The 23,481-nt window shown below is 46.8% G+C and overlaps 1 protein-coding gene across 1 annotated transcript; it reads left to right on the plus strand.

The window, feature by feature from the left end:
* Window positions 1-12,341: 12,341 nt before the first annotated feature.
* Window positions 12,342-17,285, plus strand: LOC122368028 (brevican core protein-like). Its single transcript, XM_043341620.1, has 2 exons — window positions 12,342-13,099; window positions 13,800-17,285. The coding sequence occupies exons 1-2, from the start codon at window positions 12,781-12,783 to the stop codon at window positions 14,231-14,233; spliced, it is 753 nt and encodes a 250-aa protein (XP_043197555.1). The 5' UTR covers window positions 12,342-12,780; the 3' UTR covers window positions 14,234-17,285.
* The last annotated feature ends 6,196 nt before the right edge of the window (window positions 17,286-23,481 follow it).

Consider the following 23,481-nt stretch of genomic DNA (forward strand, 5'->3'; position numbering starts at 1 on the left):
GCCCCCAGCCCCAAGGTACTCACTGCACCCGGCTACGGGGTGCGCTCCCTCGGGAACAGCGGTGCCGCTCCAAGGGAGCAGCCCGCATGAGATAAAGTTGCCTGTCCAGCCCGGAGGGGGATTGCGGCGTGGAGGAGAAGGATTTCAGTATCCTGAGGATAGAAGCACGGAACGGTGCAGAAAGTTGATCGTATGCAAAATATCTTAGTGGATAAAGATCGCACGGCATGATGCGTAACGTAATGTCGTTTATTTCTAGAACGATATTACGCAAATCACGCAAACTCGCAAAAAAAATGCACGCAGAAAACGCATAGTGTAGCTCAGCCTTTAGACGTCAGGCATCGTCGCACAAGTGCATCTCACGGCGGCTGGACACGGAAAGAGCGTGACCTGCACTGACGTCCCGCCCCCCCCCCCCCCCCCCCTGGCCGGCGCCGGGGTCGGGACGGCACGCGATTGGTCAGCCGGCCACGTGACAGGTCGCGCATGACGTCACGTACGCCCTCAGAAGAACGCTCGCGAGACAAAACGACTCAACTAAATTACAAAAAAGCGCCATACACCATTTACTCATGCTGCCACAGGTTATGTCATCATCACCAAGATCACTTCATGAAATCGATGTTCGTATGCGTACCTACCTATATTTTGCACTTTTCGATCATATCTTCACTCGCAGGGTATTTCATATTTCATCTCAACAATTCCATTTAACAAAGGTCAATGATTGTCACTCAGTGTACCATTCAATACCTACCTTGTTCGAGTAAGTAAAATATGTCTATTTGTTAGACCGAAGTGTTATCTTGGCGTTTTTTCTCTGCCGAAACGCAGTGCACGTTATTGCAGGCAGCAGCAACATGTAAGATGTACCTAATCTTTGTGGTTATGTAACATACGCTTACAAAGGTTTTGATAATTACTGCAACTAGCAAATTGAACTGAAGCTGCTTGGCGCTTCCAACGCAGACTCCAGCCTTCATAATTATCACATGGGCGACATGTGAACAGACTGCTGAGTGCTGGCGATCGCATATTGATATTGAACCGACAGGCTACCATTATCCTCCGTTTCATGGAATACGCCGTAGCGGATTCAGTAAATCCACAGTTCTTAGTCATTCGGCCCACGCTTGTCAAATGTGCAAAATAGGGTAGGCACTTTGTTCGGTCAGTGACTATGGAACGACGATCTAAAGAGCCATTAATAAAAATTAAATCTGAAAATGCGTGAAAATGTTGGAAAATAAAATAACCGAAGGTTTGTTGTCAATAGTTAAAACACTATTCTTTAGAATTGTGTTTTTCTATTGAAAAACAAATCTGAGTTCCCTGACAATTTGGCAAAAGGTGCCTGAGATCAGTAATCGATGATTATTTTTACTCAAATGTCATTGAAACAATGGTACAAATAGCCAAATAGAAAAGGGCCACCTTCGTGAAATATGAAGATATCGTTGTTTTTCATTTTGACATTATTATTTTTCATTTTCTTTTTAAAACTGGTGCCAGAAGTGCACAATTCGCGAAAAAGTATTTAAAACTATTTAACATATTGGTACTATGTTGATACTCTCTACGGCACCTACTGTATGATGGCATAGCGATGACGTCACACTCAAGCCAATCAGCGTTCAGAAGACAGACTCGTCGGATTGTGTCAGATAAGCTGATTGGTTAAAGCTGAGCTGGTTGGAGCTGATTGGTAAAAAAACAAAGCCTCGCCGCGGGTGGCTGTATTGTCGGATAAGAACGCATTCCTGGGATAAGGACGCATTCCTGGCGTATTTTCTTTTAAAATTGCCGATAACTACGAATGGAGGCCGAAATCGGCCGTAAGGAGGTAGACCGATAGGTTTTCGGACACGGGCTACAAGATGGCTATCTGATTATTAGCCTCTTAAACATTAGCGAGGGTTCATCATACCAACAAAATACCAAACACATTAGGATTGAAATACCAAATACCGAGTTGGTATCGGTTTGGTATCGGTATACCAAAAAGTTGGTATTGGTATCCGATTGACATCTCTACTGGTGTGCATTTGTGCTGGCGTCTGAGCTCTGCTCCCGCCCTGCTCAGACGCAATCTTCTCTATGACACAGCCAAAGCTGACACAAGGGAAAACTCAGCGTGGGGCAGTCCCAGTCCGCCCACTCCCCCGAAGAGCGGATGTAGATACAATCGGCGTTGTTGGTTTCGCCCCAGTTGTTGGGCTCGCCGCGCATCCACCAGGCTGCAGAGGGCGACACTCGTCCGCAGGTGTCCTTCCCCATCCACGTGCCTTCGGTGACCTTGTCAGTGACTCCCAACCAGACATCATCGCCAACAGCCAGATTGATAGCGCACTGGTTCTCGGCTTCCGAACGGGGCACGGCCAGGTGGGCGCCCAGCAGCGCGGCGCACTGGCCCTCCGCTACGGCGTAGTGCACCTTCTCTAGGGCGAGTCGATGGTAGCAGCGACCGGCGCAGCGCGTAAAACCGGGGGGACAGCTGCAACGCGAGCCGATGGTTCCTGGAATAGAACAGAGACGACTGAAATATGAGGGTCCATAACACTGCGTTTCCATGACACGTCTAAATCGGTTTAGCGAAATTTCACGTGCGTTTTTCTCGGATACCATTCACCTTATGCAAAAAAAAAATGAGCGTATATACTATATATGGTTTTAGCTAGCACCTAATCCTATCTTCATATTTTTAAATGATGCCTAAATGCTATGATGGAGCAAATCCGGTCCCGTAGCTCAGTTGGTAGAGCGTTGGACTCCGCGTGGTGAGAGCACGCGTTCCCGGTTATAACAGTCCGGGTTCGAAGCACGACGGGCGCTTGACATTTATGGGCCTCCTGACTACGAAAGTGGTGGTTTTCTACCACAGATGCCCGTCGAGGTCGGAATTTCCAAATACGCTCCCGGCAGGTATGGTTGCGGTTGGTGGCAGGCCGTAGCCAGGCGAAGTCAGTGAGGGGACCGGCCCTGCGCGGCTATGTGCGCACGTTAAACTTTAGACTCTAAATTCTGCCATAGAACTGGAATTGCGCGATCGGAGGGTAGAGGGCAGGGTCACTGCAACAAGCTTCGCTTAGCGGTGGCTCTGTCCTTGTGAATCCTTCCAATCAAAAGGTTTGGACTAAATTTATTTTTTAAATCTATTTTGCAACTTGTGCCATGGAACGGCTTAACTTGTGCCATGAAAACGTAGACTAAGATGAACAAGGGGAAATAAGTACCTATTAAACTTTTTTGTCGTTTTCTTTTTAAGTCGAAGTTTTTGAAGGTGACCACTGGTGATGTCAATTAGGTACAGAAAATCGGAATACCGATACCAAACCAATTAAAGGGACCCTCCCGGCTCTCACCTTCAAAAAAGTTAATGAATTAGCATGAAAGTGATGTCGCTAGGTTCAGAAAGAGCGAAAACGAATATCTACCAAATTTCATCGAAAAATATTTACCGGTTTTTCAAGATATTAGACCTTTACTTTTGTTTACTTTTTGGGATCTCCGCTGTTCCTAGCGACTTTATTTGAAAGTGCGGCACTTGTTGCGCGCAAAGCGGCATATTACACCGCGTGCTACCAAACGTTTTAGTAAAAGATTTAAAATCGTTAGATCTGCGCTGAAGTCACAAATTCTAAGGGGGCATTCCAATGCATTAGCCCCTTAGAATCCGAAAACTGCAAGTTTGAAATTCCATATCTCCGCATTAAAGCATCTTTCGATGTTGTGAGTGCCCAAACCGGTATTTTCAGGCCATGGCCACCAATTTGGCTATCTCAACTCCAAACTAATGTTAAGGTGGGATGGTCACTTAAATTAATACCAATCAAATCCGTGAGGAACTATACCGAAACCGAACCAACTTGGGAGCATGAGGGAAATACAAACTTTTTACCAATTTATCAGCATCATTCGCATTAGTGAGGGTTCATAATAACAAAATACCAAACATATTAGGATTGAAATACCACATGCCAAGTTGGTATTGGTTTGGTATCGGTTTACCAAAAAGTTGGTACCCGATTGACATCTCTAGTGACCACTGACCGTCCAGCTCGAATCAGGGGGATATAGGCGCGCGGGAGAAAGATTTGCTTGCCCTAAGGATGGAAAAGAAATTGCGAATGAGTTTTTGGAAACTCAGTTCTGAGCTGATCTTTCATGTGTGCACCCTGCTTGGAGATTTGTCCCTGAACGGTTATATATAATCTGTTCAGCAGACGCATTAGAGGGATGTGAAGAAGTATGCTACCCAATTGCCTCCCTTGCACTTGTGCCTTGTGCTTTGGGATTTGAACAAGCACGCTTACCTGGGCAGACTGATCTGATCCATCGCTCTGACGTCGGCTGGCCCTCGTCGGGCGGGGTAGCCGGTCCCTCACATACGTTTCGCCCATTGTACAGGTGGCATATTCCATCGTCTCCGTAGACGAAACCGCCGCAGCCAGTCGCCTCCTGCCTCTGACATTTGGCCGAACAGAACAGACGCGACGGAGCGTCGAAACTTGATACGGGTGAATCGGTGAATCGAACCGTCTTCTTGGTGAACTGAGATTTACTGGCCAGCGTCAGGACGCTGAGTGATAAAAGAGACAACCGGCGCAGTGTGGCGCCCATCACTGCCGACATATCGGAACGTCCGCGCTCGACGACCGGCGCCGAGGCTTTATCAGCGACAAAATAGATGCCCAGCGTCGGAGCCGATGACGGAGTCGACGTTGCCAACGAAACGTTAGTTTCAGCATTGGCTGAGCGGGTGACTCGTCTGATAGTTGACATGACGACGGCGCAAAGGAGACCGCAACATGGCCAGTGACGCCACGCTAATTCCGGCCGCCACGCGCCGAGCCGGTATGAATATTTGAGTCGGAGGGCCAGACAACTTGTCCGCCGAGGTACCCACACCAGCGATAGTTAATCAGCTAGGTGCCACAGACCGAAAATGGAAACTTCAGAGCGGGTGCAATCACGATGAACGTCGGCTCAGCATTTGTAATGTTTTGTAGTTGATGAAAGTGTCTGAAACTCAGGTGAATGTTGATGAATATTCAGGGAAGGATGAAATAAGGCTTATCCACAAAGGCTGGTGCATAACTGCATAAGATCAAATTTATGTGTCAGTAGTTGACGTGTTTCATATTGTTGAGGTGTATGTGTTGCAGGCACTTTAGAAAATCAGTCATTTTGTAAAATGCCTAGGCATTTTACAAAAAGACGGCTGTTTGAAAAATGACTGAACGCAACCAGGCTTTTTTCAAAATGGCTAGCCATTTTACAAAATGACTAGGCATTTTGCAAAATGCCTGACCAGCATGGAACGTAGATCCCACTACAGATACTATGGCCAAAGTTTTTGGACGTCTTCCTATACCCTATAGGTACAGGTCTCGCGAGATTAAGCGTTAGGTTTTGCACTTTTACATATCCGGTTATATCTCAGAAACTAATCGATCTACGATGAAGCCATTTTACACGATCATGGCCGGCTTGTTACCCAACAAGTCGATCGCATCTTCAACACTTAAAAGCTTAAGACGACGAAGATATAGCCTGAAGTACACCAAATTTTCTAGGTGCAAAACCTACCGCTTAAACCCACGAGTCCTGTACGTGTTCAGCCTGTAGCTGATCGATTTGAAGCTCTGTGATGACGACAATGCTGAGTAACGACCTGGTTGAGTTGCAGACTCGGCTGTAGCATAAAGCATTGTTTAGTTAACGCTGTAAAAACTCCCAAGTACATCAACGCCGTTCACGTTCTGCCTGAAACTAGACCTAACAAAACCAGCCGGAGACCGGCCCTAGTCAATAGGCAGGCCCGGTTGATGTACAATTACATGTAAACGAATGAGTGTAGTCTTTGTTTGATTGTGTCTTTGTTTGACAGCTTTGAGTACCTACTTGCATGGTCCCAGTTAAAAATATCAAGCTCCACATCGGGAGAATCATCAGGTCGCTTGGCGTAGGACGAGAGCGTTGGTTTCAGAAGACACTAACGCCTAAGTGTGTGGGATCGAATCCTCGCGACCTCTAATGGTTTTACAGATACAGGCCGGCATAGGGCCAGTCGTTTGTTGACGCTCCAGATCGATCATTTTAAATCCAGCAGCGTCGCTGACGTGGGGGTTGGAAATGTCGCGGGCCTGCACTTCTCAAAATAGAGAGAAGTAGGTATGGACTTCCCACTGCTGGACTCCTCTGGTCATAATGCTGGACTCCTCGGTCCACCTACACGCTACCAAAACGTATATAATTAGGTACTCGTATCTACAACACGCTGCTCAGTCATTTTGTAAAATGGCTAGGTATTTTGTAAAATGCCTAGGCATTTTGCAAAATGACTGGAGAGTCAGTCATTTTGTAAAATGCCTAGGCTTTTTGCAAAAAGCCTGGAAAATCAGGCATTTGGCAAAATGCCGAGGCATTTTATAAAATGACTGATTTTCTAAAGTGCCTGCAACATATGGAGCCCATCCATTGAACAGTCAGTTTCTGATTAATCTTCGTTATATCCTGAAGGTGTGATTGTTTATTTGATTTCTATTTATTACGGAGCGAGCGAAGCGAGCGGAGTCTCATACTGAATTAATATAAGGGAAAATCCTGAGTATGAGCGGCCGGCCGGCCGGCCGGCCGGCCGGCCGTGGGGACGCTCTTCAAAAGCTAATATCTTAGGAACGGGACATCCGATTGACAAGCGGTCTTCTTTACTGAATGTCACTTGGACGTTAAAGTTCTGTGGTGTGATGGCCACCATGCGTTCTTGCCAACCACCGCACGTGGCGCGTGGTAACGTTGGACATTTTTTAAGAACCCCCAAAATTGCAACCTCAATAACGGCACAACGGTTGGGCTGATTGAATTGAAACTCGGTACACAGTTAGGTCTCCATCAGATAATTCATCTGCATGCGTTAAGGTTGGGGTGCTACAGCACGTGCGCACGTGCAGGGGGTGCTCCCAGATCTCGAGAACGGCTGGGCCGATTGCGCTCAAATTTGGTACACGGTTGGGGACCAGTTAGTAGGGTGCCGTGCAAAAGTCAGTTTGGACCCCGCTTGCACGTGCGCACGTGCAGTGTGCCGCTTCCAGATCTCGAGAACGGCTAGGCCGATTGCGCTGAAATTTGGCACATCGCTAAAGACCGGTTAGTAGGGTGCAGTGCACAAGTTAGTTGGAGGTACCCCTCGCAATTTCGCACGTGCAAGGCCCATCCTCTTGCTCGCTCCGTTGGTCGCCCAAAAGGCGATTTACTGGTTTTATCTGTGGTTATTTGTTACGAGCGAGCGAGCGCAGCGAGCGAAGCGAGTCTTTTCAATATAACGGAAAAATCTCAGTATGAGCGGCCCGGCCCGGCCCGGCCTGTAACGCTTTTGAGAGGCTTATATCTCAGCAACCGCTGGACCGATTGGCCTGCGGTCTTTTTTGCTGGGTAGCCCCATCCCTTCTACCCCGTAATTGACTACTTTTGATGCATCTCAGTGACCGTCGTGGCACGTGCCACGTTGAAAAGTCAAGGGTGTTCAAGCTATTTTGCAAAAGTAGTGATTTTGAGAGGCTCATATCTCAGCAGCCGCTTGGGCGATTGACTTGCGGTAATTTCTATAGGGTAGCTGCATCCTTTCTACCAAAAATAGGATACTCTCGATGCATGTGGGTCACCCCCAGTGCACGTGCAAAATACAACAATAAGAGGTGTCAAATTTGTTCCCATTTTAATAACTCGGTAATTACTGGGGCGATTTCGCTGAAACTTGGCATACAGGTAGGCACCCACCAGGCAATGCATTCACATGTGTTGCGGTTAAGGTGCTACTGCACGTGCGCACGTGCAGGGGGCGCTTCCAGATCTCGAGAACGGCTGGGCCGATTGCGCTCAAATTTGGTACACGGTTGGAGACCGGTTAGTAGGGTGCCGTGCAAAAGTCAGTTTGGACCCCGTTTGCACGTGCGCACGTGCAGAATGCCGCTTCCAGATCTCAGGAACGGCTGGGCCAATTGCGTTCAAATTTGGCACACCGCTAGCGACCGGTTAGAAGAGTGCTTTGCGCAAGCCCGTTGGAAGTACCCTCTCGCCCTTCCGCACGTGCAGGGCTCACTATCTCGCTCGCTCGTTCTTCGCCCAAAAGGCGTTTTACTGGTTTAATGTATGAAACTATTTTTCCTGGGATAACATTCAGATAGATGTTGTTATTTAAACCGTAAACGTGTGCGTTTAAATCTTCTTATTCATTTATGTTAACACCGGTAGCGAATAAGATAGGTGTACCTAACTACCAAGCATGCTCTCGATATGACTTCACTTAACGAACGTACGCAATATAAACGAGGCAAGAAGCAATGGAATGTTGTTTTTATAGCTCATCGTCAATGTAATACTGTAACTGATCAGCATATGCTGCATATGCAGGGGGCCGGTCCCGTAGCTCAGTTGGTTAGAGCGTTGGACTCCGCGTGGTGAGAGCACGCGTTCCCGGTTATAACAGTCCGGGTTCGAAGCGCGACGGGCGCTCTACATTTATGGGCCTCCTGACAGGTATGGTTGCGGTTGGTGGCAGGCCGTAGCCAGGCGAAGTCAGCGAGGGGACCGGCCGTGCGCGGCTTTGTGCGCACGTTAAACTTTGGACTCTAAATTCTGCCATAGAATCGGAATTGCGCGATCGGAGGGTAGAGGGCAGGGTCATCGCAACAAGCTTCGCTTAGCGGTGGCTCTGTCCTTGTGAATCCTTCCCATCAAAAGGTTCGGACAAAATTTATAAAAAAAAAAATAATAAAATAAAAAATATGTAGAATGTGCAATTAGCATACATATCAGCATTTGTTGGTACAGGAATGTCACAATGTTGACCCCGCGACCCGCGCACTTAGAGGGAAGAGGGTCGGATGACCCCCTCCCGGGGTTTTCGCGAAATTTTCAGTACCCTCGAGTTAAGTTAATTAATTTTACACATAGAGAGACTTTAAAATTTGAAGGCTTTGACCAAAACCAAAATGCATATATGCACCAGTATATCACCTTTAGCCAAAAAAAAAAAAAATCCCAAGTTTTAAATCAATACCTCGAAAAAAATCGTAACGATCTCTTGTAAGACTTGCTAGCAGGTCGCACAACTTTTGAGTTATTGACGACCTGACCTGGTAGGTCAACCAATGACCTAGAACCTTAAAATTGGGCATCATCGGCTTTCTCTCATCACGGGCAGCACGCTCTTTTCCGCGAAGCTCCAGCTCGATCAGGGTTACGGCTGGGGGAGAGGGGTGGGCAATGAAGTATGAACTCCCCCCCCCCCCCCTTGTACGGTAGCGTCTGGCAAAGGTGGTGAGGGTGAAGTGGTTATAAAAGATCACTGAACGCGTACTTGGGTATATCAATAAATATCCCTTGTACACGTCGCGGCACTTGGGCTGCATCACGAAATAGGATTGGACGACTGAATGTCATGCTGTTTCGCGTCGTGGCAGGTTTAGTTACCAATATACATCACTATAGTCGGAGCTTGCCGAGCCAGCCATATGCGTATAGCGAGCGCAATTATCTAATGCAGTGTAAATGCATGCAAGACACCATGAATACTTGATAAGGCACGACGAAAGTGAATGAATGGAGGGCTGCAGTGAATGTATCCGCCACTAGCCGGACAAAATTAATAAGAAATGAAATTACGTCGACCATAAGGCATACTTACTTACACCTTACATTTCCACACTACCCAAACCTATTCACGACATTTATAAGATTGACCACAGACATCGAGTTAAAGGGGAGGCACTGGTGGATCCGGGGGGGGGGGGCATTTGGGACAAATGCTGCCCCTCGCAGTGCCTGAAGTCAGCGAAAATGTGCGGTTCTTCGAGAATAAAACGAAAACTAGGCAACTTTTATGAGGAAAAGTTTGTTTTAAGCAACTGCACAGCAGTGCGTAAGGAATCGAAATCCAAATATTTACTGCAGCTTGGAGAAACTTTTTTTGGAGGCATGCCCCCCCCCCCCCGTAGCGTTCAAAACCGCCTTTCTGAATCCGCCAGTGAGGAGAGGGACAGTTTACGCCCTTACCCTCTCCCTCAGTCCCGATGAGTTCAGATCGAACCACCGCGGCGCGGATTAATACGGTAAATATTTATTGCTACCGGCTGCTGAGGAACCATGTCGTTATTACGGTACTACCATAACACATTTGTAGCTGTTATTCCACCGACAAAGTTCAAGGACAACGCTCGGCCTGGCCGCTGACAGGTTTTGACTTATCGGTGCATCGCCAGCTGCGTATGTGAAACAGCAAAGCTGCATACACTGCCTTATCAGTTGCTGTTTAATTTATCAGTTTTGCAGCCACAAACTGCGTTGTCAAAAGACGTGTATCTACCTATAAGTTACCCTCGTAGTAGCATGACGATGTTCTAATTTTCGTAATACGATAGTCCACTGCACATCGCACAATGTTTCGCAATTGTTATAAAATAGATTTATTTGCTAGGTCCCATCCTCGACGTTAGAGCGGCTTTGATTGAGATGGGATAGCCTGTGGATGTGACAGGTCATCCGTTTATTAGTGACTTGTTAAGAGTATATAGAATATAGACTCTTCATTGAACGCAAGTTACCGTTGTCCCATGATCCAATTCAATCAATCGTGCGACTCCAAGTGACCAGTTCATTCATCAGAAATTCACAAAAAGCGCAAAAACGGTATATTTCGTGAAGTGCGGCGCTCACATGTGCGGCATCTTTGGCTGTCGCGTAAATGCGTAAGCTGGTTGAACCAGTTTGTTTTTTCCTTGCTGTTTTCCTTTTTTTAGCTTGTTGAATGGCGTAAGTTGTACATGAATCAGATGGTTTTTTCCAGAACCAACACCTGCTAATCGGATTACGTGACAAAAGATCGTAGAGCAAAAGATCGTATGGAAAAATGATCGTAGGAAAGTGATCGTAAGATAAAGATCGTATGCTGTAAAAGATCGTACGACTAAAGATCGTAAGCAAAGGATTGTAAAGAAAATGGTCGTATGCAAGGAGATCATATGAAAATGATGGAAGATGAAGATTGTTCGACTAAAGATCATAAGCAAGGGATCGTAAAGCAAAAGATAGTATGCAAAAATATCGTAGGAGAATGATCGTAAGATAAAGATCGTATGTCGCAAAAGATCGTACCTACGACCAAAGAACGTAGGCTAAAGATCGTAAAGAGAAGGATCGTATGAAAAAGATCGCGGGTAAATGATCGTAAGAAAAGATCGTATCTTGTAAAAGATCGTACGACAAAAGACCGTAACGCAAAGCTCGTAAGGTAAATAGGTCATCGTATATAATCATATTATAGGTAAATCAAAATGATTGTAGGATAAAGAGCGTTAGTCGCAAAATATTTTACGAAAAAAACACGACGTGCGTGTGCCGCTGTTGCCTGTGGGGTGCCCCTGTTGGGGTACTCAAGTCTTTTGGGGGTGCTGAGGCACCCCGATGATATACATTACAAATCCACACCCATGCTTAGGTAGGTCACCTATAAAAAAAAATCCGACAATTAAATCCAGAAATTCACAACTATGAGTGTGACACGTTGATTACCATGGGTTTCGATGCTAGAGCATGGGTGGGGACTTCTAAAAAAAAAAAACACACACACACACACACCTACTTGTAAGCGCTCACTCGATTGGGGGTCACAGACATAGGTAGGTGTGCCCCTCACGGCTGGGCGTACCCCCTATGCCAAAGAGGGTCCTCATATTTCAGATGTTACCAACAATATCGTACTATTTTTTGTGGGTTATTCATAGTACATCGAACATCGATAAATAAATAGCAATCCAGTAAAAACATGTTTTGTTAACATTGTATTGACAAAATAAATATTTTAGATAAAGGTAAAATAAAGATATTCAAATGCAAACGAACCGATTTGTTTATCAGGACTGCACTCATTATATTTATACCTACGTCAGCGTATGATATTTCATGGAAATTCTGGAAAACTTAGAAACCAATATCAATGATTGGATTGGAAGTTCCGCAATCACGGATCTGCGAAACACGCACGTAATTTCCAGGATGGTCACGCATCACGTAGCTTGACCTTAAGCAGTATAGCGCTGGATTGTTGCTTTGCTCTAAATGTTTACCGATGACGTATGCTAGCCACTTTGTCGTTTTATTTTGACTGTAGTTATGGCATGTTTTTTATCGCGAGGTGTTCTGAGTTATGTAAAATAGCATTTTGGCCTATTTGCAGAATGCATAATTCAGATATGACATTACATGACGGACCGACGAGCGTCCGAATAATGAGAAATCATGGCATTATTGAGCTTTGCTTAACTATACAGCCAAACGTCGACGACCCGATTAAAGCTTGCAGTATGATTCGTTAGCTCTCTGTTACAAAACATTCCCAATGTTGAGCCGACATTCACCGTGATTGCGCCCGCTCTGAAGTTTCCATTTTCCGTCCGTGACACCAACCTTTAAGGCCTTGCACATAGCTGATGTGATTAACTACCGTCGGTGGGGGCACCTCGGTTGATAATTCTTGGCCCTCCGTCAAATATTCATACCGCCTCGGCGCGTGGCGGCCGGAACTAACGTGGCGTCACTGCCAATGTTGCGGTCTCTGTTGCGTCGTCGTCATGTCAACTATCAGACGAGTCGCCGCCCAGCCCATGCTGAAACTAACGTTTCGTTGGCGTCGTCGGTTCCGTCGTCGGCTTCGACGCTGGGCATCTGTTTTGTCTCTGATAAAGCCTCGGCGCCGGTCGTCGAGCGCGGACGTCCGATATGTCGGCAGCGCTGGGCGCCACACTGCGCCGATTGTCTCTGTTATCACTCAGCGTTCTAACGCTGGCCAGTAAATCTCAGTTCACCAAGAAGCCGGTCCAGTTCACCGATTCACCCGTATCAAGTTTCGCCGCTCCGTCGCGTCTGTTCTGTTCGGCCAAATGTCAGAGGCAGGAGGCGACTGCTTGCGGCGGATTCGTCTACGGAGGTGATGGAATGTGTCACCTGTACAATGGGCGAAACGTGTGCGAGGGACCGGCTACCCCGCCCGACGAGGGCCAGCCGACGTCAGAGCGATGGATCAGATCAGTCTGCCCAGGTAAGCGATTCTGATATATGACGGAGATGGAGGTTAAAAGTCCCCAGAGCCGGCAATTAGCAATCAATGGGGTGGCATGGCTTCTTGCATCCCTCAAATTCCTTTGCTTAACACAATATCAATAGACAATATCAATGTCATTGAATATCAATATTAATTAGCAATAGCAATATCACTAAATATCAATATTAATTAGCGATATCAATTACCAATATCTAATTAACCGTTCAGGGACAAAACTTCAATCAGGGTAAAAACTTGGTTATAACTCAATTCAAGACTGAGCTTTTAAAAATAATCCTTTTCCCCTTTGTTATCCTCGAGACAACCAAATATTTCTCCTCCACACCTCTAACCCCTAGATCCGGGCAGGATGGTCAAATTCATCCAGCGTGGGTAGCTCCTCACGAGCAGACTCATGTGCGCCGTTGGGTGACCGGTAGGAGGCTAGGTGGCCTGTCCAAGTGACGGGCTCAGCCCCGGCCACTCACCGGGGTGCTCTCGTCCAGACCAATGTCTCCCCTAATTCCTCTCATCCTTCTATTCGTGTAAAAGTCTCGTTTGACGAAGAGATCAACCCTAATAAAATCAAAGACTTCGATTTAAAAAAAAAACGACAAAAAAGGTAATAATTCAATTCCCATGTTCATCTTAGTCATCACTTGACCCTCACATTTCAGTCGTCCCCGTTCTATTCCAGGAACCATCGGCTCGCGTTGCAGCTGTCCCCCCGGTTTTACGCGCTGCGCCGGTCGCTGCTACCGTCGAATCGCCCTAAAGAAGGTGCTCTACGCCGAAGCGGAGAGCCAGTGCGCCGCGCTGGGCGCCCACCTGGCCGTGCCCCGTTCGGAAGCCGAGAACCAGTGCGCTATCAATCTGGCTGTTGGCGATGATGTCTGGTTGGGAGTCACCGACGAGGTCACCGAAGGCACGTGGATGGGGAAGGACACCTGCGGACGAGTGTCGCCTCCTGCAGCCTGGTGGATGTTCGGCGAGCCCAACAACTGGGGCGATACCAACAACGCCGATTGTATCTACATCCGCTTTTCGGCGGAGTGGGCGGACTGGGACTGCCCCACGCTGAGTTTTCCCCTGTGTCAGCTGTGGCTGTGTCATAGAGAAGATTGCGCCTGAGCAGGGCGGGAGCAGAGCTCAGACGCCAGCACAAATGCACACCAACATTTTTGAGTGGTTAATGTATATTCAAAAAGCTGGAACAGAGTGGGGTTAAGGGCTGTGCGTTGGTAACGGTTTCAGTTCAATTTGCTCGTTCCGGTAATTATTAAAATTGTGTAAAGGTATGTAACATAACCCGACAAAGATAACAATGGTGCATGCTGCTGCTGCCTGCAATAACGTGCGCTGCGTTTCGGCAGAAAAATAAAACGCGAAGATAACACTTCGGTCTAAACAATAGACATATTTTACTTACTCGAAGAAGGTATTCAAGAGTACATTGAATAACAATAATTGATTATTGCTCCCGCCGGCACAGGCCATTTTGTGTCCTTCGACGGCACAGGAGAGGGGGGGAGGGTACAACCCCCTCGCGTTTGCCCCCTAATTAAGCTAGACCCTCGCGGAAAAAAATCATCGTGTAGGTCGTCATGAGACGAAGCCAACGGTACCTGGTTTTAAGGTCATAGGTCAAATGGTGACCTCTGAGGTCAGGTCAATGACCCAAAAGTCGGGAAAATCGGTACCTGTTAGAACGTCGTAAAGTGTGGCTGCCTCAGGGTTTATCGGGGTGCTGATCACGAATATCGTGTTAGTTTTGATCACAACGTTGCCTTCATACATTTAGGCCAGGTCGAGTCAGGTCAGGTCAAGTCAACCAGTAAGGGTCCTGCAGGGTGTTCGCAGTAGGTGTCAACCACCTCCGACAGCTTCGTAACATGTTACGAAGGTACCAAAACTATTTCGTAAATGTTCAAATTGTTGCTAAATTCGAATGCAGCTCCAAAAACTAGCCTAGAAACATATAAAACTCGAAAAAGTGAACCAAGGTCATCAAAGCTCAGTGTCCAGTGACCTGACCTGACCTTCAGGTGACATTGACACCCACCCTAATGCATGGGACCAACATCATATCACCTGTTTGAACGCTTGAAACCACGCAAAGACTGCAAACGCGCCGCTAATGCGAGCCGACATACGAATTGTTGAGATGAAAAATGAAATGCCCTAGGAGTGAGGACGCGATCGAGAAGTGTACAATAGTGTACTGTGCGGAGTTTGTCAGCGTCTAACGTGTAGGAGGGAGGGGGGGGGGTCGGTCGGACCCCCCCCCCCCCTGCCGTTCGATCCCTGATCGTGCTAGAAGTTCGGCACTGATGTCCAAAGGTCAGAGCGCAATCTGCACGTAATTGTTGCAAAATTAACCCAACGGTTAGGGTCGGTCAAGCGAAAGGTGATGGCTTGCTTATCGTGTATAATTTAACTCAAGAACAGATGGTTATCTTATTCGTGAGCGTTGGTCTAAATACGCATGTAACCGTTAACTTTATCACGAGTACAGCCGTATTGTGGGACAAAAGCGCGTGAGCGGCTGATCTAAGACGTTTTATTTTGTTGAGTGTGTTGCTGCCATAACGTTATTGTTGCAAAGTTAGTCATATAAAGTATCAACATGCATAGTATATGCCTACTACACATAGCACACTGCTCAGTGCACCGGCTTTTCGTATAAAAAAAAAACACAGACATTGGCCGCACAACGGTAAGAAGTTACGGCTTACGATCGCATGACCGTTTCATCAAAAGCAGAGGAAGCTCGGACAACGCCATAAAAGGTATTCGCAACCCATACTTTTATATACCAAATAGTATAATAATCCAAATTCTTATAGAAACAACCTCATAATCATATGGGAAAAGATCGCTGACAAGCAATGATGGACAGAGAGTATAAAATTTATTACAATAGTGTAACGTCTATACTCGATGCATAGACCTCTGTCTACCTCTGTATACAGAGGTCTATGCTCGATGATATTCACACCTGTCCGTGCTTCTATCCTCAGGATACTGAAATCCTTCTCCTCCACGCCACAACCCCCTTCCGGGCTGGGCAGGCAACTTTATCTCATGCGGGCTGCTCCCTTGGAGCGGCACCGCTGCTCCCGAGGGAGCGCACCCCGTAGCCGGGTGCAGTGAGTGCCTTGGGGCTGGGTGGCCTGTCCTCTGGACGGGCTCAGCCCCGGCGACTCACTAGGGTGCCTGCCCAGACCAATGTCTCCCCCTAATTCCTATCATCCTTCCGGCTCTGCAATGGTCTTGTCAGACCGAAAGGGCCTAACCCAACAAAACAACCAAACAAACGATGATATTATGATCAAGCATAACACGCCTCACTTACATATGTGTGACGACATCTTTCACTGGTCACGCTACACGCGCGTGACCTGAAGAATCATAGGACCATTCTGGCGTACTTTGGCTCACAGTGAATGCGTTATTCAGTGCGATTATTCATACCTATAGCTGGAATAGATATGACGCATTCCACCCAATAAATTCACGAAGAGCCGACCGATAAAAGCCAGATGAAAGATGAAAGTCCTCTACCAATGAAAGCCCAGCGTATTCCAACACAATAGGAGCATAGACCGATAGCGTTCCTTTCAAGCGTAAGTTATGACACATTTTCACTATGGAGTGTACCGGATAGGTAGGTATGTATATACAGTCTGTCTTAAAAGTACTGCGCAAAGTGACGGTGGATCCTTCAAGCCTGACCGAGGAATGGCCTGCTATAATCTAAAAGTCACCGAACCGATTGACCTGGGGAATGGACGAGGATGTCAATTGCTTCGGTGAAGCTATATAGGCAAGGCACTTTATAGCCATCGGCCATCGCTCATATCTTCCCCCGTAATAAACACCCGTGGAAAGTGCTCGACGTTGAAACTGATGTCGTTGGGGCCATACCTATACATCATACAGATATATAATAACACACTGTCACCGAGGGGACGAACAAAATTATGAATCTAAAATACCTACCTATTCTTTTGATTTATAGGGCGCCATCATAAACCCTGGATACAGAGATCGATGGTGCACATACCTACCAGAACAGTAAAGTCCCCAACATTATTTGCGCTCTATACGTTCCCTGCGCTCTATACGTGTTACACATTGCACATTCCGACTTCAGTAATTCTGATCTTATCATCCAGCGACGCGCTACTATCATGCCTCTCACCCTTCAACCCTCGCTCTTATACGGGGGTCGAACGGGCTCCCATCTGTTTTTCGCGAATAACTCGCGCAAAAAGGGGCTGATCGTGATGAAACTTTCAGTCACGTCGAGTTAATCAATTTTACACCAGCCGCTGGGGGGGGGGGGGGGGGGAGCGGGGCGGGGGAGATAAAGTTACCTCCCCCTTGACGTTTAGTAGAATATCTCCGAAACCTTATGAGCTATGAACATAAACGTACAGGCATATCTTCAAATGAAAACCTAGGCAATATTTGAGAAAAGTTTGGTGGCTGTAGCGCTTCAGATGACGTCACAGTGCCGTCATAAATTTTTGACGTTTTCCGGCATGGAGCGCTTCTGATGTCACTGAGCAATGAGCATGAAACGCAACGATGAATGAACTAAACTGCACTTACTGTCATCCCGACTCGTCTAAGTAGCCTTTTACCTAGTAGTAGTTCCTGACCAGTTTTCGCTCCTATAGGTATACTAGATCCTACATATAGGTATCGAATATATCGCGTGGAAACTAAGAAAGGCTAATCTATAATCAGTCTTTTGACATCATTGTGACGTAATTTCAAATCGATCTTAACCCTATTAGTGGCAGGGGGTTGTTTTCATCCACCCCTCAGGTTTTTCGGGAATATCTCCGAAACCGCTAAAGCTACGATGCTGAAATTTTCTGACTTTTCCTAAAACTAAATTGGGCACATTCCCTGAAAATTTCAAGTTCATAACTTTACCAGGGGCGGCTCCAGAGCACTGGAAATTGGGGGGGGGGGGGGTCCTATTCTTGAAGCGAGTCATTTGGGCGAAGATCATGATGCTGATGTATTATAACTGTATGCACCAGTTTTACGAACAGTGAATGAAAGGTATCATGTGATAACATATACAAAGTTATTGTGCATCCTCTTTTGACACGTTTTTACTATAATAGGCGGATCCAGGCGTCCCAAAGGGGGGGGGGGGTTATGTTTTACCTCCCAACATAGGTGCCCTGACACCGCCTATGCATGACCAATACAATTGTAGTCGTTCTCTCATAAGAAAATTGTAACATAACAAGACCATTACCACCCTTTTTAGAAACAGTACCAACAAAAGCCTTATTTTCTATACTTTTTGTGTACCCCCAATCTCAATGATCTCTATCCGCCTATGATTTTTGAAAATGCATATTTTTAGGATCCATGTGAATTCCTGGTTCATTCTCTATCGATCGGCAAAAGTTGCGTTGAGATTGGTTCAGAAACCTGGCCGTGATAAACAGTCTAAAATGTATCTGCAATTTGCCCGTTCCCCCCCCCCCCCTCTACCCCCTATTGACATTTCTTAATTTTTTTAGAAATGTAGATCACGTTGAACGAAATCGAATGCCGTTTGAATTTTGAAAATCGGCCCGTTAGATCTCGAGATATCAGGGGGGGGGGTCGTAAACAGCCCCCCCCCCCTGCCACTAATAGGGGTAGCCAGGAGCCTGCCACTAATAGGGTTAATATATCAGCCTACAATCGTTGAAACAGTTCTTCGTGACATTCGTATTGCCAGAAACAGCCATGTACGTTCAAAAAAACGATAGACAGACATGATTATTAATCGAGCTTGTCGTAAAACACTTCTGACTGCAGGCAGGTCATCCCTGTCCTGCCAGCGGCTAATACCGAGCGCCATAAAGCGGCTCAAAAGGAGCCCCGGTCATCGCACTTAGCGGATCGGCTGCCTGGTGTTCTTATTCGGTACTGAAATAAAGAGGCAAACACTTCCAGATAGAAATTTTTGTAGGAGTAATTTTGGGAATATTCCATTTCCCTTCTACGATTGCAAGAATAAGTAATAGGGGAAGTTGGGGCAATGCCGGAGTTGGGGCAAAGCCGAAATTCGAGATATTTCTAAAACCGTACGACATGGATGCCACGTCTCAGTGATGCTCTGAAGCTTAACCCGCGCCCCGCTGGGGGGGGGGGGGGCAGAATCTGCCCCCCTCCAGTTTTTCGCCAATAACTTCTAAACGCGTTACGCCAGCGACGTCAAACTTTCAGTACCTTATCATATATCAATTTGACACGTTCCCTGAAAATTTGAGCGAAATCCGTCGGAAATTTTTTGAGAAATTGACGTTTTAGTGACGTCATGTTCGCTATTTTCGCCTAAAAAACGGCAAAATTTCAAACGCCGCTAACTTCTTCATTTTTAAAGGAATCAAGACGTAACAAAAAAGGTTATACGTGATTCTACTTTAGGTATCTATCAAATGGCTATCTCGGTTTTTTGAAAATGATGGATTTTGGCCAAAATATTTCCAAAAAACTGACTTTTTTGGGAAAATATTTATAAAATCCAAAATTTTGAGTTTATCGAAAAAACCGGAATATACATCAAAGAAGTGGTCTATGTGCACCTACATACCAATTTTTAGAAGAATCGGTTCAAAAATGTGGGAGTTATTCAAAATTTTATGACGTCACGACTCACAAAAATTTTGAAAAATAATTTTTTTGGAAGTTCTAGACCTCGTACGGAAATAAAAATAGCACCATTCGATTCGGCGTGAAAAACTGCATCGGATAGACACCTTTTTAGGCCTTAACAACCAACTTCAAAATTTGACCTCACTTGACCTGACCTTGACCTGACCTCGACCTGAAATTCATCCAGAGGTGGTCCATATCACTTATTGAGTGTGCCTATTGAATTCCATGAGTAAAATGACCCATAAAACATGTGTCGCACATGCCCTTTTCTATATTTTGTTTTTGGTGACCTGACCTGACCTGACCTTGACCTTGACCTTTGAATGACATTGTGTGCAACGAATATTGTCTTGGTAGTCTAAGAACACGTTTTGGGCAATCAGTCTCAGTCCATTCTTCGGCAACTTCGGTGCAAGGCCGATACTGTAGAAACTTGCATTTTGTACCCTTGACCTGACCTTGACCTGACCTCTGACCTACTTAAGCAAAAAAAATTTGGGCTCTTAAGATCCGCCTTGTTGAGAGCTTTCGATTGCCGTTTTCCCCGTCTTTCTACGACCATCGGTTCGGAAGTTAGACAGGGGGGGGGGCAGAATCTGCCCCCCCCCCCCAGCAGGGCGCGTATGGCTGAATAGCCCAGCGGGGCGCGGGTTAAGTGACTACAATTATCGCATGTTTGCTACGAGTTGTCATTTGGAATACTTCGGCTGTGAGGGCGCCAAAAGCGTTTTCAAGGTACGTTTCCCTTGTACTACATGCGCCTTTGAAGCTGCATTTCTCAGGGCCTCCTCTAAGGATTTTTCACTGGGTGGGCAGAATTTTCGCTACTTCCCTGCCCAAGGGCGAATCCAGCCACTGTTTTGGGGTTCAGCCAATTTCAAAACCTGTTAGCGGGGGGGGGGGCGGGGGTGAGGCGAAATAAGCAGTGCCGTTATTGGAAATAAGATGATAGTTTGCAAAGTTAACGTTTGTCGCATGTTTTATGGTTAGCGATGCTCGAGCGATTCGTTCCAGAGTTACATGTACGTACAGCCCTCCGCAAACTGCGTGGTAGGTATAGGTATTCTTATTCAGTATTCTTGCTATTTTGACAATGTACCAGTTTTTGTGACTTGTGACCTGGCCTCGGGTCACTGGAACCTAAAACTCCAAGGCCAAGTGACAAACAGATGCTCCAAGTCGTGTCTTAGATTTGGTAGCGCTACGTGCCATAGAACTCACGCTATCAACGAAAAACTCTGGCATTCGGTTGCCGCTAAACTAGTCCAATTTTCCCCTGACCTTGTACGGGGTTTGTGACCTGGTGACCTGACCTGAAAAGACTAGAGATCTGAAATTTTCAGGACAAGTGCCAAAAGGTTGCCCCAGAGGGTATGCCAAATTTGAGCGCCGCCGTTTTTACGTTATTTGTGAAAAACCTTAGGGGGGTGCATCAACCCCCCTCACCGGGCGAGGGCTAACTAACATACTCGTAATACATTGTAGTAAAGGCTGCCCGAACCGGTAATGATTCTTGCTTATTTGTTTAGCTCAGCCGTATTTAGAGATTTAGCTGGCTTTGTCCATGAATAACAATATCGGCAGGGGCGTAGCCAAGGGGGAGGGGCCACGGGGGCAATGGCCCCCTCCCTTGAGCGCAAAACGCGCCATGGGGGAGCCCCTCAGGCCCCAGCATATTTTTTTCAAACACTGGATAAAACGTCTTTTACTCGGAGAAATTTGATATCGAAGTTTCATTTCTGTGGCCCTCTGATGACCCAATGGGCCCCTGCACTCATCCGATGACCCCCGGTTTCCTGGGGCCCCTGGTCGCCTAGAGGGCCCCGGTCGCTTGGGGGCTAGTCGCATGGGGGCCCCTGGTCGCCTGGGGGCCTGGTCGCCTGGCCCCTGCCCCCTGGTCGCCTGGAAGAACGCTTGTCACCTGCAGTGGCATAGCCAAGGAGGAGGCCAAAGGGACCATGCCCCCCCCCCCTGGAAGCCAGGGGTCCTTATTCTATAGGGGCCCCTGGCTGACACAGTGGGCCCTTGGCGACGCAAAGGCCCCTGCGGCAAATCCTTTGACACAGCTGATAGTTATACTTTGGCCAAGAGAGCCCCAATTTTAGAGCCTTGGGGCCCTATTGAAACCAGGGGGTCAGTTGGATGGGATGGGTCCAACTTGGGTCCAACGGTGTGTAAACAGAATCAATGCGTTCCGACTGTTGGTCTGACCCTATATCGGTTTGAGGGAGCTCGGATCGGATCTACTGTCGATCTGAGGGGCCCCTATCGGTTTGAGGAAGCCCTCAAATGCCCTGAACGGGTCCTTAGTTTGTCTGAGAGAGCCCTCCGTCGGCCTGACTGGGCCTCTGCAAGTGCAAAGAGGGCTTTTGTCGGTCTTAGTGGCCCTTAGGCGGCTTATATGACCCTCAGACGGCTTACGAGGCTCTCATGCGCTGTAGGGGCCTGTGACGGTCTGAAGAAACCTCATCCGACCTACGGGCCCTCAGAACGCCCTCAAAACCGACTGGCGATTCTATGAAGCTATTCGTGGGCCTATCTAACAGGGCCCATGGACTGCTTACCCCCTCAGTTCTAATATTTTTTGTTAATAAATATTTTTTCTATTTATTTGGGCCCCCTCCAAAAAATATTGGATCCAACCAGATGGCTTTTTGGATTTTAAGGGGGTTATTTTGGATCCCTGTTTGTTTGGCCCCCTCCTTGAGGAAATTCTGACTACACCCCTGAATATCGGGCAACCAGAAAACTTATTTTTTACCTTCAAACAGCATCCACTTTGCTTAAGACCATAAAGGTAGTACCGGACGTCCGGCCGGACCAGAATTTTTGCATTTGCTTCTGGGTGGGCAAATCGACGCCACTGGGTGGGCAATTGTGGTGACTGGGTGGGCATTGGCCCACCCAGTGGGTATGTTAGAGGAGGCCCTGGCATTTCTTACTCATTATGCTACTGTTTGTCTGGCCAATTCGGTCAAGTAATCTTCAGCATGTCTTTGCATAAGTGTACTGCCTATTTGAAATTCATACAGCACATTTAAAAGTTATGGGCCTGCAAATGAAAGTATGGCTGGCTGGGGTAATGCCGAAAACGTGCAATTACGCACGTTAAAGCACGCTACGTGGACTTTACTGCTGTAGAATAGCAACGCGTATTTTTAGTCAAACAAATTACACTTTCAGCCGGCACAACGGCCTGTTACCTATAAGGAATGATTTACCTAGCATTTTTTTATTATGTCACACAATTATAACTTCCAGTGTGCACACCAAGCGTCCTCAAGCTCTTAAAACGCGTGTCAGCTTTGATGAATTTTGGATAAAGTTTGAGATAAATTGGCAAAACATCAATGTCGGCATTCCTCGTAGATCATTTATCCCATTTCCGGCTTTCCCCGCAGTCCGGGGCAACGCCGAAAAAGTCAGTTCTATGATATTTTTAGTTTTTGCGCTTAACGGTATGCGAATTCATCAAATGCGCCTGGTATGTTTGAAAGACAAAAGACTGGCCTCTCGAATGACGCCAACAAGAATAGCTTATATTGTCTACCTTGCGTGCTACGGGCGTCAGAAAAAAGTATTCGGCGTTCCCCCAACTTCCCCTAATGTGCCGCATAAGCTTTGGCGTTATTTCATGAGCGTAACATTTGGTTCGCATGCCTTCATGTACCTGTAAAGACAATCTGAAGAAAAACACAGAA

The sequence above is a fragment of the Amphibalanus amphitrite genome, unplaced genomic scaffold (genome assembly GCF_019059575.1).
Source record: "Amphibalanus amphitrite isolate SeventyFive unplaced genomic scaffold, NRLGWU_Aamphi_draft 000915F_arrow, whole genome shotgun sequence".
NCBI classification, from domain to species: domain Eukaryota; kingdom Metazoa; phylum Arthropoda; class Thecostraca; order Balanomorpha; family Balanidae; genus Amphibalanus; species Amphibalanus amphitrite.

Bases quoted from the DNA above. Each gene is read 5' to 3' on its own strand.
- LOC122368028 (XM_043341620.1), top strand. From the start codon at position 12,781: ATGTCGGCAGCGCTGGGCGCCACACTGCGCCGATTGTCTCTGTTATCA. The intron at 13,100-13,799 runs GTAAGCGATTCT...GTTCTATTCCAG, and splicing joins GATCAGATCAGTCTGCCCAG to GAACCATCGGCTCGCGTTGC.